Genomic DNA, 12,034 nt, shown 5'->3' with positions numbered 1-12,034 from the left:
CTCTCACAACTGTCTGAGCCAAATTGATTGTTTAAGCTGGCATTGTTTGTGTTTCATTGCATCAGCATCTGAGAGATGTGAATAAGATTTGGTTCTCGCATAGTTATTTAAAAGCTGATTTTTATGGAGGAAATTGTGTGTGGTATTTAAAAATTATTTCTGAAATAATTTATTTTCTTTCACATTTGTTGTGAAAAGTGTACCACAGTCTGAGAAATGGCTAAGAATTCCTGACACTCTACTGTGACATGGTGGAGCTGAAGGGAAATAGACACATACGTAAATATAAAAACCATATATATATTTACTTAAAAAAAACCCAAATTGCACAGGGCACTTCTAGATAGCAGATAAAAGAAGTCTGAATGTTGGTGATACCTCATAGGTTTATTTTATGGAAGCTTTCCATATCCTGCAGTTTCAGGTATGCATATACCTGACTTCTTTTTGGTTAAGAGAAGCATTGACCAGTTACTTCCGATGCAGTGAGTATACTTGCTCTTCGCTGGTTTTTGTCTGCCTTACATCTAAGACAACGTAAACTTGGGCCGCAAGAAATGCGATGCCTTGGCTCAGCTGATCTCTTGCAGAGGATTGAAGTCTGGCGGTCCACGATCGCAGGCAGCTGCCCGTAGAAGAGATGCCAGGTTTGGAGTGCCCAGGGCAACGGTTAGGTTTGACTAGGGGCTCTCCTCTAGTGTATTTTAATTCTTGGGAAGGAAGATGAAAACTTGCTGTGATTTGTGGTTGGAGTCCAGGTTAGAAAATTCTAATCAAGTGGATAGTGAAAAATTAGTTGAGTTTCCTGGGAGTTTTGTTACATTTCGTTCTTTAATCATACCGTGGTGTAGCAGGGGCTGGCAGCTCCCTGGGGCTGGGATGTGGGAAGTGGTGGAGGCTCTCCTGGGGACAGCAGGGCTGGACCTCACAGCCAGAACCTGTCCCACCACCCCAGCCAGGGAGAGGGGCAGGCTGGGGGGCACCAGGGCCAACCCAGCCCCAGGCATCTCCTGTGGGGCCAGGCTGAGTCTGGGCCGGACTGTAAGCCTGCAGGTAGGCCCGGCTTGGTGGGGCCCATGGGCAGGCTGAGCAGGGCTGTGGGGAGCTGGGGCAGGGTCTGATGTCCCTGGGGGGGCTGCCATGGGCCCAGGGCAGGGCAGGGGGAGCCCTGGGGGGTGGGCAGGGGCAGTCAGGCATGGTGATGCCCTCAGGGCTCTCACAGCATAAAAGCAGACATGTTATGTCCTGTCATAACCATAACTAGTAATATGCAATGTGCAAATAGTCTTTCACTGTCATTCAGTATTATAGTAGTCTTTGATACACAAATGTGCACATAAAACTTGTATGCACTTACAAAAATGCTTAGAAGGGCCTGTTAAAGTAGGAAAGTGGTAGTCAACAGTACTACAATACCTTACAAACATATACAGCTTTTTTATTTTACAGATACAATGTAGTGACTCATCTGTAGCTGAATATAGTTCTCTTGAAGCTGAGACTTTAGTTTTTTTTAATTGCTCCTAGGGGTGTCATTAATGTTTTGAGAAATTGAAATCTTGATTTGGTCTTGCAATATTTGGAAGAAAAGAGGGAATCTGCATTTAAACAGAAATAATTTAAATATCTACACATTACTTAAATATCACCTCCTAATATTCTGATCCTTACATATGTTAATGGTTAGACTAGGATTCAGCATATACTGTTGGCAAATACATAGTTGTGCTTTTCATGTATCTGATGAGGGATATATCTTATAGTACTACTTTTATGTAACTGTTATATAAGCACAAAACCAACCAGATTTTTTTATATGAATAAAAAAAATTTATTAAGAGTTTATAACAAAAACTCAGAAACCACAATTTCGGTATAAAATGTCACGCACTTTCTATTTCAACCATTAAGATCCAACTTCTGATGAATTGGCAGCACAAAGTTGGTTTACCTCCTTTTTTTTTTTTTACCCCCCACAAGAAAGGCTGACATACTAGCCTGAAAATCAGAGGAAGGGTAAACACTCCATGAATGCAGCTGCTATTTTCAGGTTTTATGCTTAATTCAACTTGGAAGCTTGATCCCTTTCCTGCTGTTAAGTTTAAGGACTGCAGCAGAGCCAGGGAGGGGTCCACACTGTCTCTTAACTGTATATAAACAAAACACATCTTGCTGGGGATGTTTGAGACGCTACCTGTTTGCAAGCTGTGTTGTTAAGGCAAGCGATGTATGCCTGGAAAATTTAACAGAGCTGAGAGGTCTCAGGCTGTAGTTTTACAACAGTTTTAATCTATCCAAACTGGTAGGGCTGAGTTTTGATCCCTCACCAGCACCTCTGATAGTGTGTGTGCAATTCTTGTGTGAGCTAGTTCAGCTCATTAAACCAACAGAAAGTTACACACTCTCTTGAATTTGGCTAGGCTTCTGCTGTTTTAATGAACTCAAGCAGGTCACTTGGGGTATCAAACAAAGGCCAGGGGAGGTGTAAGGGAAAAAAATGAGGTTATCTTAACACCAGTTGCACATGCACAGATTTAGGCTTAATCAGGAATGGAACCATGACTGCAGTGAAGTGCAAGCCAAGCTACCTTCCCTATTTTATACTTCATTAGATCATAGAACTTTGAGTCAGTGTTATTTTTTTTTTGTCCTAACATGATGAAAATCTATGGTTTCTAACTCCATGGCTTCTATAGTTCCATTTTAAATAATGGAAGTTTTCTAAACCTGGAACATACAGTGTGCTCAGACCCTCCTGAGGGTCAAAACCAAGGGAAATGTTTGCATGAGTCCAGGTGAGGTGGGTATGCAGCAGAGTATCTTGTGTGGGTGAAATGATGCTTTGCGCTCCTGGCTGGCCCCATAGAAAAGAGTGTTAGTATTACCACTAGCCAAGGGAGCACTTCTGTACCTCAGACAGTAGAAATTAAAAGGCTGTGTAAAACAGCTGAAGGGACAGAGGTTTAGTCCCAACTCCTTTTATATATGCTGTTCCTAACAGCTGTCCACATGTGTGGTACATGTGTTCATATAGATCCAGAAATAAGATCTGGATCTTACCCAGTGTATTAGAAAGAAACCTTCATCTAGTAGTCATCATCATCTTCCACATCTTCCCCTGCAGTTGCAGCTTCCAGTGCAGCCAGAGCCGCTGCAACTTCTGCATCTTCCTCCTCAATTTCTCCATTGATGTCTTTATGGTTGGGGTGTGTGGGTGCCTGTGCGACTTTGGTAACAGCCACAGCAGTGATACCACCAGTAATGCCCTCACTCAAACTCGCGGAGTCAGTTTTAAAAGGTTCAATACTGCTCTCCTTCATAGGCGAAGGTGGGGTTACACAAAGGTCCTGGTCCTGTATTGCTGCAGGTCCAGCATTCTGGTCTGAATGTGCACAATTGACTGAAAAGCTATCTTTTTCAACATAGTTCCTGGTTTGGTTGCCATTTTGGGGATAATCAATAGCTGGCAGTTTTAAGGCATTGTTTTGTGTCTCTAGTATTGCACTTCCTTTGAGAAAGATGCTGTCTTCTGCAGACTGGGAGTTCTCGCCTTGAATACTGTTTGGTTTATTGCAGGCTGCCTTCCTCTGCCTGCCTGCCTCTGGGTCAAGTTCTTGTCCAGACTTATTTGTTTTGGTGTAAAAGTGTCTATTGTTGGCTGAAGAAGCCTCTGACTTGCTGGAGGTTCCCTGTTCACTGGCTTCTTTTACTGGGTTAGTGTTGGGATTGAGCATGGAGTGCACTCCAGCACAGGAGTTGCTACCGTTGACTGCAACATCAAGCTTTGCAACACACTTCACAAGGCCAGTCTCTTGAAAATCTTTGCCTCTGTGGTTCCAGAGAGTTTCTTTTGTGCTATTTACCTCATTTTTATTTTCTGTTCTGTCTAGCTCATCCTTCTGGAGTTCATTTTTGTGTTCTTGGATTTCACTGTTCTCTTTGGATTTATTGCTGCCTTGCTCATTATGTTTATAGCTGTTTACTTCATGAATGCATCCAGGTGATTGTACTTCTTCTGGATCAAAAAGATAGCTAGAATAAGGAGAAGTTGTGGAGGAAATGTTAATTACGTTGTTGATCAATATAATTAGAAAAAGAATTAAGCTTAATTTTTAAGCTGGAGATTTTGAGGAACTGGTGTCACTGAACTTTACCTGGGGTCCTGAGAATGAGCTAAGCTGAATGGAAATGCTGCATCTGTGCTGTAGGCTGCTGTCTCCCAGGATTGATCCTAACTAACCCCTGTAGTGAGATTTACCAGGAGCATGAGGAGGATGTCAGAGAACCTTGTGCTGGTTGTTGCATGATTCCAACTTTATTTTTCATTTTCTCTGGGGGGTTGACTAGCCAAGGAGTAGTCATCACATAGATTGTTAATTAATATGTCCTCATGTAGTTACGAAAATATCTCCCTTTTTTTTCCCTGGTGTTCTTCCTTTCAAGTCTTACCTTTTTGTCCTTTTTAAATTTTTGTCCCTTCCTTCTTCCTTTCTTACTTAATTTTTCCTCTCGCTCCATATTTTTCTTGACATTTCTTTCAGAGCCCCTCTCTATTCTTTATCTCCCTTTTTTTCTCTCATAGCACCAGTTTTCTTTCCCACTTCCTTACCTTTATCTAGAGATGTGGCCAAGGGAAGGAGTAACTGTCAAATGGGGCTGAAGTGTTGTCTTTCTAAAACTAGCTAGTCGTCTTCTCCAGGGAGACTTTTTATGTGGGAATTGTTCCCACAATTAACTACATTTAAATTTATGATGGAAGCAAGGATTTGTAGTTCATTTTCACTGCTTAGGAGAGAGGGAGGATCTGACAAAGTCTGTGCTCCTCATTCTAGTGAACTGAGGAAACCTCATGCTACCTAAATGCAAAAAAGATGAGTCTTCAATGCCACACAATTTTTCTGTGGGTTAGGAATTATACAAATGGACCTCAGTTACAGTAAATCAAAAGGACATTCACAGGAAATCAGTATGCCTATGCTCTGGCATGACTTTAAAGATACTGTAAACTTTGCGAAAACTCCAACCTTGTATATAGGCTTAATTTAAGCAGCAGGTGTAGGGGAGCACAGACACATGTTTTAATGTATTTCTTTTATTCAGTCTAAGCAAGTCTTGTTCTGTGGTACCTTTGTATCATTTTGCAGCACCTGCACCCCATCTGGATTTTCTTTAATCTGAAAAGAGAGAGAAGGGGAAGGCAAGGGAGAGGGAAAGTGAGTGAAGCATTATGAAATTAATGTATGGGCAATTGCATTGAAAATTACGCTCATGTGTAGAAGGGTTTTATTAGATAAAAAGAAAGATGCCTACATAAGAATGAATGCAGTACAGTTCAAGGACATTCTAGGTTGCTATCTTGCACTGACAGTGGCCTTTAGTTGAGGAAAAATCTGGTGAAGAATTTAACAGTTCTTAAACAGATAGTGGTGTTCTCCTGGAATATTTTCTTAACAAATTTTATAACTTGGAGACTCCTGAGTCAGAGTAGTGGATTTTTTTGTCTTCCATGAATTTGTCCAGTTGTTTTCTGAACTCCAGTAAACAGCTAGCATCTACAGCATCCTTTGCTTGGGAGTTTCACAGCCCAGCCTTGCCTGTGTGAAGAAGCACCTGCTTTGTTTGACTTGAACCTGATTCTTGCCAGCAGTATTTGATGCCTTCTAGTTCTTGTATTAGAAGAGATGGTAGCATCATGTCCTATTGTCATTATAGTACAGGTCCTGTACTGCCCCTTCAGATCTGATATGCAGTCTGAAGAATCCCCATGTTTTTAAATGTTACCCATACTGACATTGTTTTGTGCCTATAGATTGTTCTTGTGGTGGTTCTCTGGGTCTTTTCCATTTCAACATCCTTCTTGGAGGAGGTGTGGGAACCACAGATTCATACTTTCCTAATAACTCCTGTCCCCACTCAGTTAGCTCTGTGACAGCTACTGGGCACTGAGGTGACATTTCTGTGGAACTGTCTCTTAGACACAGACATATTGCTGGGATTGGCACTTTATTATCTGCAGTGTGTTGCACCTGCATTTTACTATGGCAAATTCTTCAGTTTGACTAGAACTAGCAGAGTGTTTTCGTTTCACTACATCTCTGTATTCAGCAAGCTTTTTTTGTATGTGTGTCATTGCCTGGCCCAGTGAGGTGCTAAAAGATATCTGTTAGATGGTTCGTATGCCAAAGTCTTTTATTTTGGGGCTAAATGGTTTGCTAATTTGGACCTCTGAGAACTTTTATGTTGTGAACCTGAAGTGAAGACACATATCTAGCACCTTCCTTATGAGGACAAGGTGAGAGAGTTGGGGTTGTTCAGCCTAGAGAAGAGAAGGCTCCAGGGAGACCTTATAGCAGCTCTCTAGTACTTAAAGGAGACCTACAGGAATGATGGGGAGGGACTCTTTATCAGGGAGTGTAGTGATAGGACGAGGGGTAATGGTTTTAAACTGAAAGAGGGTAGACTTAGATGAGATGCAAGGAAGAAGTTCTTTACTGTGAGGGTGGTGAGACACTGGAACAAGTTGCTCATAGAGGCTATAGATGCCCCCTCCCTGGAAGTGTTCAAGGCCAGGTTGGACAGGGCTTTGAGCAACCTGGCCTAGTGGAATATGTCCCTGCCCATGGCAGGGGGGTTGGAACTAGATGGTCTTTAAAGTTCCTTCCAGCCCGAACCATTCTATGATTCTGTGATCTGAACATCCCAAAACCTGAGAAAAAAACATTATTCTTTATGGGTTGGGGCTATCTTATTTCAAGTTAATCAAGTCAGGACAGTTTGCTAATATGTTTTGTCCATTGTTATTCAGGCTCTTTCTTTTTCTCTTGAGATGTTCTGCAACCTCGCATACTTCTGCCATTGCCTAAGGACAACAGCTCACTTCCCATAAAACAGAAATTGATGATGCAAGGTCAGGGTATTTTCTAGAGTGATTTATTTACAAAACACCAAAGGCAAGTGGTATTGATTTATTCTTACCAGGCATGGCCTGAACTGCACACCAGTGATTATGCTAGAAGAAATTACAATTAAAACTCTGCTGTATAGGCTTATTGTCTCACTTTTTTTTTCCTCTAAAATCTGACTTTCTTTGGTGTTAGCACTGCACAAAATGCCTGATGTCAAGTCCCTCATTCCTGGAGCCTCTAAGGACCTGCAATCATTCAGAAGCTGGTTTTAGCTAGGGTATAGGTGCTCCAACCTCTGTTTTTTGTCTTTGGATGTGAACTGTTTTGGAGCAGTAGCCAGCTTGCTGTAGCTCTGTGCATGTTGGGTTGGCTGGTAAGCCAGCTGCTTTGTTTCCTCTGTCTTGGTGCTGCTTCTCTCTTCCTTAAATGCACTCTTCCTTCCACATCTCTGCTGATCTCGTGCTGTGTTGTCACCCCCACACCCCTCAACAATGTTAGAGCAGGAATTCTGATACAGGGTTTTTCATCTGAAGAGGATGCAATAACTGGTGAGGTGGTCATGTGTACTGACCCTCATGTGTAGTTGCTCTGAAATACAAAGGCGTTTGTATGGGTTTGACTAGATATGGGGCTTATTTTGAGCCATATAGTAGCCATCTTTTCCAGCCAGAGAGGAATTCTTAATGCAATTTGCTTTGATCATGTTATAAGCTGAAGTAGCTACAGCCGTTCTTTAGGTTAAGACTGATTTGAAGATAATTCAGTTGAGCTAAGCCCTATGCAGACACTTGTTTCGGTTTGACTGACATCTTTAGTTTTAGCTTAAACCTGCTTGTAAACTGAATGAACAAAAACTGCATGAAGTTAACCAGCTGTTGATGGACTCAACCTTCAAGTCTCAGTGGTTGGCAGGTTACCATGTGTTAGGTAAGTCACTGTGTGATCTTCATGGGAAAGGCAATGTAACTTGACTTATGTTAAGCCTCTTTCTATACAGGCTCTTACCATCCCTCATACTTGCCATGGGCTAAGAGTATGCAAAAATTATTTCAGCTCTGCTAAATCATGATAACTTCAACTGCTGTCAGTTGCCACGTGAGCCCACTGAAATGCCCACACAGCCTTTGGCTTGGCTTTAAAATGTATAGGTTTGGTGAAACCAGTCCTGGTTTGTATGTAGACCAGTTCTGAAAACAGATACTGCGGCTAGCTGGGTGTGGGCACTTCAGGTCAGACTGCTTCTGTTTAAACTTTTATCTGACAAATTTTCTGCTCAGTGCTTTTGTTTATAACTCCTTGTGATTTTTAAAGCACAAAATCTTGCTCATAGGTTTTAACCACTGGGGAGTGCTAATTGCTGTCCTTTATTCTGTTGTAAAGACACCTGTGATTGTCATAGAAAGCAATCACAAATGGAAATTACTGTTGTTGTTTTCATAGGAAGCACCTTCCTGGTTGTTTTTTTTAATTACAGTTACGGTTTGAATTATCTCTGGGGCTACTATGTTAAGCTTTTTCACTGATTAGTTACAACTGGATCTGTCCTCTGACACGAATAAACTATTACATATAGAAAATACTTTGTGTTGTATTATCTTATAAATTACTTCACATCCCTGAAATAGGAATATAGTTTTACAATGTCACTGAACACTGGTTTGGTTTCTTTCCCTTGCCCTTTTCCATATTTATAATAATCTTTCAAGTCAATTTGGAATATAATTCTGGGGAATGCTTTTATAGCATGAAAAGGCATGCTTTAATCTACTTATCTTGGTTTAGGTACCTTGCTCTAAAGACTTGTGTATTGTGTGATGTTTTTAGTTCCATTAATGGATAAGTAGTATTAATAAGCTCCTGTCTGGAGCAGTTTGAATCAAGCACATGCTACAGACTTGCAACTAAAAAGGATTAGAGAGCTCAAGAAATGGATAATGATATGTTATCTGATACTGAGTTTAGAAACATTGCATCCTTTTATGTTCAAGTTTTTTTGCCTTTTTATACGATGTTTATTGTGTTAGATATTCTGTGCTGCTAAATTGATTAGATAATGTCAGATGAACATGACAAGATGTGGAATCCCCCCTCCTTTGGGGGCTAGTCCGTGTGTGTGTGTCCCGCCTGCCTGCAACCACCACCACCCCCCCCCCCCCCCCCAAAAGCCTGCCTGTCTAAAGCAGCAGGAAAATGCTTGGCCTTGACATTTAGAGCCTCAAATTTCAAATCAAAGTGCCATTAATCCTAGATGTCATTCTTTCTCAATCATGAAATTCCTGAAGGCCTGCAAATTTGTGTCACTGGTTATTATGTAGTCACTTAATCTTGAACACTAACACATCAACTGGCATTAAAGCTCTACTACAATATTAAGTACAGATTTTTTTTTTTTAAGGCATATACTGGAGCACCTGGAGCATTTACAGGAAGGAGATGAAGCAGTTCAGGTGAGAGGAATAAAGGAGGAATTAAATTTTTTTTATTCTGCTAAATTTTGAACTTTCCAACTTTGAGTAGCTGCTGAATCTTCTAAAGTGTGTCTCTGAAGTTGAGCTTGTACTAATTTCTATGAAATAATCAGATTCTTGCAGCATGAGTAGGATAGCCTTCTGGTTTGCATATTCAGTGTCAGTGCTTGCTTCAGTTAAAGTTATGATACTTTTCTTCAGTTTAAGAGATGGAAGAGGCCCAACTCTGTGTGTTTTCCCCAGCAAGGCCAGCAGAGCTGTAGCTGACCATGTGAAAGATAGTCAAGATATAATGTCCTTGCACAAAAGATAGTCTAGGTGTCCTTGCAATGTATTAAATGAGTATTCACAGAGAGACCAGGAAAACTGCATGTTCTGAAAGAGTGTCATTCTTCCTTTAAAGGAATATTATACAGAAGAGCAACTATTTTAAAATCAGTTGGAAAAAATCCTTCTATGTCTATTGAGGAGGTGGTAATTAGACTTAATTTGAGGAGAGCAGAACACCAATCCTATCAGTACAACAAATACTGAAAAAGGGGAGGCTGTTAAATAATTTTATGGTGGCATCTGCTAAGAGAATGAAGTGGGACTTAGTGTGAAACCTTGCTGAGGATAACAAGAGCGTAACCTTGCATTTCAAGCCACAATGTGCTTTAAGAGAAGTCTACTTTGCTTTATCAGATTTGAGAAACACAACGTATCTGATTTTAAATTATATAACAACATAGCTTCTATTGTCTATTTAAACTGTAGCTGTGTTATGAATAAACAAAAGGCAAATGGAAGATAATGGCATGAAAAGGGAAGGAGAAATATTTTTGAGAAATAAAAATGGTTTGTCAGCCTTTCCTGATATTCTTGGAAGTTTACATAGAAACAGAAAAAGGCCAATCTTATTTTTTGTTCATGGTGTGTTTTCTGTCTTAATTTTTTTTTAAAAATTAAATTTATTTTTTTAAAACCTCTTCAGGAGCAGAGGCAGAAAGCTGAAGCAAGAGCATATTAAAATAGTTTTTCCAGTAGGTCTCAAATTGATAAACACTGGCTTGGTGACTTTTGATCTGGGTCACTATTTTTAAGCCAGTTTTGGGTTTTTCCTCCCCCACACCCTGGTACTTTATGAGCTTTTGCTGTTTGGCTTTTCTCTCTCCTCTATCCTCTCCCAGTCTAGATGACAAAGTAAGGAGGTTTTTTCTACATTTGTATTATCTGGGCTGCTGAGCCTGAAGATTGATCTCTTAGGGGCCTGGGGCACCTCTTTCTGATGACTTTTTCCAGTAGAGGCACCTTTCAGACTAGAACCTGCCAGTGTCTTCCCCATCAGTCGTCTGTGCTTTGCACTTTTCAGTGAAACCTGTCTGTTCTCGGGGTACTGGCCTGAGCTACCAGTCTCTTTGCAATGGACAGAAACCCTTGCTCATCAAAATTAAGCCTGGCTGCCACACTACTAACACAAATACAATTTAGTTAGTGGGGTTTTTTTTGCTAGCGAGGTCTCATATATGCCAAATGCTAACCAGCTAGGAGACTTATTCACAGAAGCAAATGTGGGAAGAGAAAGTGCAGAGAAATACGTACAGAGTGGTAGGAATAACCTTAGAGAGCTCTAGCACTTGGCAAGCTTCTCCTATGGGAGGTATGGTTTGCCTTCTGTGCTGAGTAGGCATTCACACATCTCAGAAGATTTCAGAGGCTGTCCTCAGCATGTGCCAAGGTCTGAGAAAGGGTCAAGTGTATCTAGGTTGGAGGAGGGAAGTGCAATGTGTTACTGAGGGGTGGAGACAGGAACAATTGATCTGGGAAAGAGGCACTGGAAGTTCGTGGGACAGATGGTAGAGCTGAGAAGAACTACATTTAGAATTTTAAAAACTAGTAAACATACAGTAGAAAAAAATCACTGTGGTAGAGGGATAGAGAGGATAACAGGGAAAAAGTTGTAAAGGAAGAAAGAGCAGGGACATAAATTCATTAGCCATGTACTGTGCCGGCTAATCACTACTGTAAGAACTGTCTCACTTTGCTTAAAATACAGAGAATGCTTCAAATCCTGTGGGCATGTCCCTGACCTCAGTCACTGTTCTGAGGCCAGAGGACCTCCAAAGGGTGGTAGTGGGGAACCATTCATCCTTGCCCCAGAACCATCTGAGCAACCTGATCTAGTTAAAGATGTCCCTGCTTATTGCAAGGGGGTTGGACTAGATGATCTTTAAATGTCCCTTTCAGCCCAAACTATTCTATGATTCTTTGATTCTGTAATGCCCTGTGGAAATTAACACCATCGATAAAACCTGTGGAGCTGACCGATAAGTGTCTTCTGAGAACAAATTACTTTCCTACAAAACTCCAGAGCAGTTCTATTCCTGTACCTGAAAGTTATAGCCTAGTTTGGCTGGAACGGTCACATTTAGCACATTTAGCTTATTGGTGAGAACCAAAAAAAATTTGAAAATTAAAATGGCATAGAATGCCTGATATTTTTTATCGAGTCTCAAGAATCTTTGGCAATTCTCATCTTAGTGTAGTTGTTACAGAGGCAACAATTTGATAACAAATATGTGCTTAATTCTGCATTGAGACCAATACTGAAAGCTGGACTGAAATCTATCTACTTTCATTCTTCTTGACTGAACCTTAGTCTGGAAATTTATTTTAAAAGTG

The 12,034-nt window shown here is 40.8% G+C and overlaps 2 protein-coding genes across 2 annotated transcripts in view; one reads left to right on the top strand and one right to left on the bottom strand.

Moving 5' to 3' along the window:
• The window catches only part of RELL1 (RELT like 1), a 98,636-nt gene that overhangs the window by 31,495 nt on the left and 55,107 nt on the right, over nucleotides 1-12,034 (top strand). The window lies entirely within an intron of this gene.
• The window catches only part of PGCKA1 (PDCD10 and GCKIII kinases associated 1), a 45,307-nt gene continuing 34,860 nt past the window's right edge, over nucleotides 1,588-12,034 (bottom strand). The window contains exons 5-6 of the mRNA XM_074822311.1: nucleotides 5,127-5,174; nucleotides 1,588-4,032 (exon numbers count right to left, since the gene is read on the bottom strand). Coding sequence (XP_074678412.1) covers nucleotides 3,087-4,032; nucleotides 5,127-5,174 — 994 coding nt within the window. The 3' untranslated portion in view covers nucleotides 1,588-3,086. The remainder of the gene's footprint in view (nucleotides 4,033-5,126; nucleotides 5,175-12,034) is intronic.

Source organism: Strix aluco, chromosome 4 (genome assembly GCF_031877795.1).
Source record: "Strix aluco isolate bStrAlu1 chromosome 4, bStrAlu1.hap1, whole genome shotgun sequence".
Lineage (NCBI taxonomy): Eukaryota > Metazoa > Chordata > Aves > Strigiformes > Strigidae > Strix > Strix aluco.
The sequence above is the reverse complement of the archived record's forward strand: the minus strand, read 5'-3'. Positions and strand labels throughout refer to the sequence as shown.